We start from the raw sequence: 6,870 nt of genomic DNA, 5'->3' as shown, positions 1-6,870 counted from the left end.
GTAGAAACATTGCCAACACCAATTATTTTACCATTGATAGTAGGAGGTGCAGCAACATGTGAAGAATTAGCATTACTAGTGGTGGTAATAGTCCAAACTTTAGCTACATTATTCTCTTTAGCTAGTTTTTCATTTTCTTCTCTATCCCACCTAGCACCTTGATTCAGCCATTAATCTTATATTCTCATTAATTCTAACTTGGATGGCATTTGCTGTAGTAGTAATCTTATTATCAATATCATTATTAGGCATAACTTTCAATTTTAAAAGATTAACATCAGAGGCAAGTCTATCAACTCTAGAAGCAATAATATCAATTTTATCAAGCTTTTCCTCAACAGATTTGTTAAAAGCAGTTTGTGTACTAATAAATTCTTTAAGCATAGCTTCAAGACCAGAGGGTACACTCCTATTATTGTTGTAAGAATTCCCATAAGAATTACCATAACCATTACCATTTGCAGAAGGATATGGCCTATAGTTATTACCAGAGTTGTTCCTATAAGCATTGTTGTTGAAATTATTATTTTTAATGAAATTCACATCAACATTTTCTTCTTGAGCAACCAATGAAGCTAAAGGAACATTATTTGGATCAACATTAGATCTACCATTCACAAGCATAGACATAATCACATCAATCTTATCACTCAAGGAAGAGGTTTCTTCAACAGAATTTACCTTCTTACCTTGTGAAGTTCTTTCCGTGTGCCATTCAGAGTAATTTATCATCATATCATCAAGAAGTTTTGTAGCCGCCCCCAATGTGATGGACATAAAGGTACCTCCAGCAGCTGAATCCAATAAATTCCACGAAGAAAAATTTAGTCCTGCATAGAAGGTTTGGATGATCATCCAAGTAGTCAGTCCATGGGTTGGGCAATTCTTTACCAAAGTTTTCATTCTCTCCCATGCTTGAGCAACATGTTCAGTATCTAATTGCTTAAAATTCATTATGCTACTTCTCAAAGATATAATTTTAGCGGGAGGATAATATCTACCAATAAAAGCATCCTTGCATTTAGTCCATGAATCAATACTATTCTTAGGCAAAGATAGCAACCAATCTTTAGCTCTTCCTCTTAATGAGAAAGGAAACACTTTCAATTTAATAATATCACCATCTACATCTTTATACTTTTGCATTTCACAAAGTTCAACAAAATTATTAAGATGGGCAGCAGCATCATCAGAACTAACACCAGAAAATTGATCTCTCATGACAAGATTTAGTAAAGCAGGTTTAATTTCAAAGAATTCTGCTGTAGTAGCAGGTGGAGCAATATGTGTGCATAGGAAATCATTATTATTTGCATTTGTGAAGTCACACAACTTAGTATTTTCAGGAGTATTCATTTTAGCAAAGGTAAATAAAACAAACTAGATAAAGTAAATGCAAGTAACTAATTTTTTTGTGTTTTTTGATATAGAGAGCAAGACAGCAAATAAAGTAAAACTAGCAACTAATTTTTTTGTGTTTTGTTTAGGTGCAGCAAACAAAGTAGTAAATAAAATAAAGCAAGACAAAAACAAAGTAAAGAGATTGAGAAGTGGAGACTCCCCTTGCAGCGTGTCTTGATCTCCCCGGCAACGGCGCCAGAAATTTAGCTTGATACGCGTAGATGCACACGTCCGTTGGGAACCCCAAGTGGAAGGTATGATGCGTATAGAAGCAAGTTTCCCTCAGTATGAAACCAAGGTTTAATCGAACCAGTAGGAGCCAAGAAGCACGTTGAAGGTTGATGGTCGCGAAATGTGATGCGGCGCAACACCAGGGATTCCGGCGCCAACGCGGAACCTGCACAACACAACCAAAGTACTTTGCCCCAACGAAACAGTGAGGTTGTCAATCTCACCGGCTTGCTGTAACAAAGGATTAAACGTATCGAGTGGAAGATGTTTGCAAAGAAAACAGTAAACACAATTGCAGTAGATTGTATGCTATGTAAAGAATAGGACCGGGGTCCACAGTTCACTAGAGGTGTCTCTCCCATAAGATAAAAGCATGTTGGGTGAACAAATTACAGTCGGGCAATTGACAAATAGAGAAGGGCATAACAATGCATATACATGATTGTTACCACCCGATTTTGGCCAAATCAGGAGATGGGCCGTAAGTGAAGATGGGCTTGAAGGACGTACACGTGGAGCATCTTCGAAGCGGCCTTGCGCTAAGAGTTTGGGCTAAGTGGCCCGTGTATCTGTAATATAGTAGATCGTATTGTAATTTAGATTAAAGAGATAGAGTCTGACCCGTGCACGGTTAGGTGCACGCCTCAATTAGAAAGTCCCTTGGACTATAAATATGTATCTAGGGTTATCGGAAAAGGAGGACAATCATCGTTCAACCAACACAAATCAGGCGCATCGCCACCCCTTCTCTTCGAGGGTTTCTCCCGGGTAAGCACCATGCTGCCTAGATCGCATCTAGCGATCTAGGCAGTAAACGTTTATTCGTTAACCTTGTACTGCTCGTGCTGAAGCCTTGTTGATGGTGAGCAGTACTATTTATCCTTAGGTGTTTAGGGGCTTGCATTGGTGCTTTCACGTGCACATCTGCGTGGCAATGCCGTCCCTAGACACCTAGCTGCCCTTACGTCGATCTAGACGTAAGGGCAGCATCTTGCTTGTTCTTACTTAGTAGATCCGATCCGTTATAGTTGCTCCTTGCTCCGCAAGGATTAGTTTAATATCTGCATAGTTAGGCCTTATGCTGGGGTCGGATGATCCGGTGGTGCGTTAGGTGTTGTTTACCGTCCCTGCGAGGGATGTTCCGGGGATCAACGTTATGTTGGTTTTTAGGCCTCTCGCAGGGGTAGTTTGCATCGTCTCTCGTAGCTGCTAGGCCCGATCGCACGTAGGACGTTCCGATTATGCGGTGAAAACCCTAAACTGTCGTGGATCGCTTTAGCTTTGTCCTGATCAAGCAGGATCCCCATGCCATTGTAAATCCAACGTGAAGCATGGGGCGATCGGCTCCTTGAGCCGATCCACAGGGAAACGTGAGAGCCGATAGGGCTCGTATTTAATGTTTACGTGTCTACCATGCAGGAACAATCGAAGCACTAACACCTTCCTGATCGGGTCTAGGTCAGGTGGCACGCCCTAGCAACCGCCAGGACGTTTGGCCAGAAGATTTGCGGGACGACGCGAGGTGCCAGGGATCCACTAAGCGGCCCTGGGAGCTTCTCGGCTCTTCGTGTTGCTTAACCAACGCCCGTCGGGGGGTTTTGGAGGGTAACACATTCTGGCACGCCCGGTGGGACATCCACGTCAACATCCACGTCGGCATCTTCTGCGACACCCACGTCAACATCCACATCGACAACGGCATCCGAGATGGCGGAGGAACAGGTCACGTACGAGGACCTTCCTCCTGATCATAAGAAGAAATACGATGAGCTGAAGGCCATCATTGAAGCCGAACTCATCGGCTCCTTTGAGAAGACCCGTGCGCACGGTATCAGATTCAAAGGATTCACTCCACAAGGCGTCCTCGACGGGGTAGATCTGGCTCTCCCTTCAGATGAACGTACCAGAGCCCTGCGACAGGAGGTCAACTACATGGTGGCCCATTCACTGCATCGGCACTCTGAGAGCCTGGTGAACACTTTGGAGCGCGTTGCGCTCCGTGTGGTGCAAGAGATCATGGAGCGTCGATACTCCCCTTCAGGACCTGTTCTAGGGACTCACCAGGGAGAGATACAACTCCACACCAGGCCACCTCTGCCGTACGCAACGGCGGCTCCACAACAACAAGGCTCACCGGCATACGTCGTCTACAAAGTTGGGGGTGACCCGGGCGACTATCAGTTCTTGCATGACCCGCCCAAGGAAATCCCACACGGATACTGTGCTCGCATGTGCCGGATTGCAACAGCTGGACGCAAGCGATCCAGGCTCCACCAGGAGGGATTGCCGGAGCAGGAGCGATTGTTCCGGCAGGAAGAACGACTGCAGCAGCGGGGAGTCTAGGAGCGGAAGCTGAGAAACAAGCGTGGCTAGCCAAGTACACTATTGCACCAGTCTAGGAAAGCTCAGCCGCCAGTACCTCCACCGCAGATCAAATCAGCGCAGTCCTGAGAGATCAGTTCGGCATCTTGCCGAAGAAGAAGATAATCGGCTATTCCAAGCCGTACCCTAATGAGTTCGACCTGATCCCACTATCGCCTAAGTACCGGCTTCCGGACTTCAACAAATTCAGTGGGTCAGAAGGGTCAAGCTCCATCGAGCACGTGAGCCGATACCTGGCCCAGCTGGGCATGGTTTCAGTATCGGATCAGCTACGGGTGAGGTTCTTCTCGCAGTCCCTCACCGGTCCAGCGTTTGGATGGTATACCTCGTTGCCACCAAATTCAGTGCAATCATGGAAGCAGCTGGAGGAACTGTTCCACACCCAGTACCATTCAGAAGGTACTGAAGCTGGTATTGCCGAACTAGCTCAGGTTCGGCAGAAGCGAGGAGAAACAGTCTCTGAATACATCCAACGTTTCAGAACTTTCAGGAACCGATGCTATTCGGCTCACTTAACTGAGAAAGAGGCAGTCGAGCTGGCCGTGGCAGGCCTTGCAGCGTCGTTCAAAGACCTGACGTTCCAGGTTGAGTACAACTCGTTGACGCACCTGGTCAATAGACTGACCTTATATGAACAGCGCCATCCAGAACTGTACCAGGACAAGTTCAAGCGCGCGATAACCCTGGTCAATGCTGATGAGGATGAAGATTCCGCGGAAGATCAGGAAGTTGCAATAGCCGAGTGGACTCGGACGCCAGTACCTGTGTCCTGCAAATGGGTGAACCCGCCAGGGCCTCCAAGAGGGTTGGACTTTGGCGTGACCAAGACTGAACAGATCTTCGATCTGCTTCTGAAAGAGAAACAGTTGAAGCTACCCGAAGGCCACAAGATCCCTACGGCACAGGAGATGAACAAGAGGCCATACTGCAAATGGCATCATACGTTCACGCACGCCACCAATGACTGCAAAGTGTTACGCGCACAAATTCAGATGGCGATAGAATCAGGCCGATTAACTTTCGGACAGTTTGCCATGAAGGTAGACATGCGTCCGTTTCCGGAAGTCAACATGGTGGACCTAAGCCACTCCATAAGAGAGCCAGGGTTCTCTTTCGATGTCAATATGGCAGGGTTTGTGATCCGCCATGGCGTGGACAAAGCAGAGAGCAGCCACTCCCGTGGCAAGGATAAAGAGGAGGCCGTTCCACGCGACCGGCCCCAAGACGACGATAGACGGTACCTAACCGAGGAGGAGGTGAGAAGCATACGGTATCAGCGCCCATTATCCGTGCATCTCCTCAACAAATATGAGCAGCAGTACGACCGACGTCGGCGCTACGACGAAGACGATGAAAGATATCGTCGGTCTGATGCGGAGAACAGGAGGTATCGTCAGAATAGCGGCAACAACGACGGGTACGAACGTCGCGCCAGTGGGAGGTCAGGGGAACAAGACAACGTGGATAGGCACTGGAACTGTCCCTTCTTCAAACATTGCTGGGACTCAGGAATGAGCCGATTGCCAACAATCGAGAACTGCCCAGAATGCACACAACAAAGGAGAAGGACGAACGAAGTTTCAGTGTTCGAGCGTCTAGGACCTCTCCCACATCAGAGTAAACGAGCTGAGTCATCTCAAGAAGAAGACTTTGAGGAGTCGGATGGAGAAGAAGATAGGTATCACCGACCAAGGTGGTGCCCTGATGGACTCAGCCATTCTCAGAAGCGTAGGGTGCAGCGGCTGCGAAACTTGGAAGAAGCCGAGGCACAGTACCTGTATACGTTGAGAAGAGCACGGCCCGATCTGGCCATGAAAATCCAGCAGACGTTGGAGACAAAGGCGTGCCCGCCAAAGAAAGTATGGCGCCCAAAACAGGCAAAAGCCGATGCACAGGCATCGGCTGATGCCGATGCAGAGGCATCGGCTGATACGAACATGATATCCATGACCCGGACGGAGTAGCAAGTCCAAGACATTGGACATACGTGGCAAGGCCGGTCCCTGAGATCGGCCCTCAAAAAAATGAAAAGCAAAGGATCTTATCTCCAGCATGCCACGTAGCTACAATGGAAATCCAAGAAGTTGCAAATCATCGCCAAATCCTTGCGACAAAAAAGGAGGCCGATTCCCGCAATCAGCCAAAATTATCCTCAAAATACCTTGTCTGTGTTCAGCACTGATCCAACAGATGCCTGAAGAGCCGATGCCATCAATCACTTGACAGAATCGGCTCGGGGGGGCACATATGGATGAGATACGAGGATACGAAGCTGGGAACGAATGTCGAATGCCCAACAGAGCAGCTCAAGCATGGGGGCCAATACATAAACAAATCGGCCACAAAAAATGGAAAATATAGAAATTTTTGAGCAAAGCCGATGCGTAGACATCGACTTAAGGATTAAAAGCCGATGCACGGCCATCGACTCAAGGGATACGACTGTTACAAGCAGAAGCCTAATGGAGCAGTCACCGAGCAGTGCTAGCAGGGGCGGCAGACGATCAACCGCTGGAGCAGCACAAACATGCAGGTCAGGGTAAGAGGAGCCCGACGAAGGAGCATGTCTCTGCTAACACCAGGGGGGCAGTCGATGACGAAGCAATCGGCTGTAGCATTTTTTGCTTAAGGTTTGGCTATGACTTGGTCGGCGTTACTGTCAAAGGTTGTCGGGACCAAAGTAGGGGGAGCCTCAGGAAGCGTCCTCACCAGCGTCCTCGCCAGGAGCTGCATTAACATGCCAAAGATGATGAGCCAATCTGATCAGCAAGGCGCAGGACTTGAGCGGAAAATGCTCGGAGGGCAGTTCGCCCTGAAGGATCCTTTGCTAAAGGAAGCCGATTTTTTCGGATTCAG

The 6,870-nt window shown here is 47.7% G+C and overlaps 1 protein-coding gene across 1 annotated transcript; it reads left to right on the top strand.

Moving 5' to 3' along the window:
- Positions 1-4,262: 4,262 nt before the first annotated feature.
- On the top strand, positions 4,263-5,154 carry LOC127303488 (uncharacterized). The gene is made up of 3 exons (XM_051334214.1): positions 4,263-4,625; positions 4,674-5,054; positions 5,146-5,154. Exons 1-3 carry the CDS (start codon positions 4,263-4,265, stop codon positions 5,152-5,154), a joined length of 753 nt encoding a protein of 250 aa, XP_051190174.1.
- Positions 5,155-6,870: the final 1,716 nt, after the last annotated feature.

The sequence above is a fragment of the Lolium perenne genome, chromosome 5, assembly GCF_019359855.2.
Source record: "Lolium perenne isolate Kyuss_39 chromosome 5, Kyuss_2.0, whole genome shotgun sequence".
Taxonomy (NCBI): domain Eukaryota; kingdom Viridiplantae; phylum Streptophyta; class Magnoliopsida; order Poales; family Poaceae; genus Lolium; species Lolium perenne.
The sequence above is the reverse complement of the archived record's forward strand: the minus strand, read 5'-3'. Positions and strand labels throughout refer to the sequence as shown.

Excerpts from the sequence above, each read along its gene's own strand:
- LOC127303488 (XM_051334214.1), top strand. The coding sequence starts at position 4,263 with ATGGTTTCAGTATCGGATCAGCTACGGGTGAGGTTCTTCTCGCAGTCC. Across the intron at positions 4,626-4,673 it reads ACAACTCGTTGACGCACCTG|GACAAGTTCAAGCGCGCGAT; the intron begins GTCAATAGACTG and ends GAACTGTACCAG.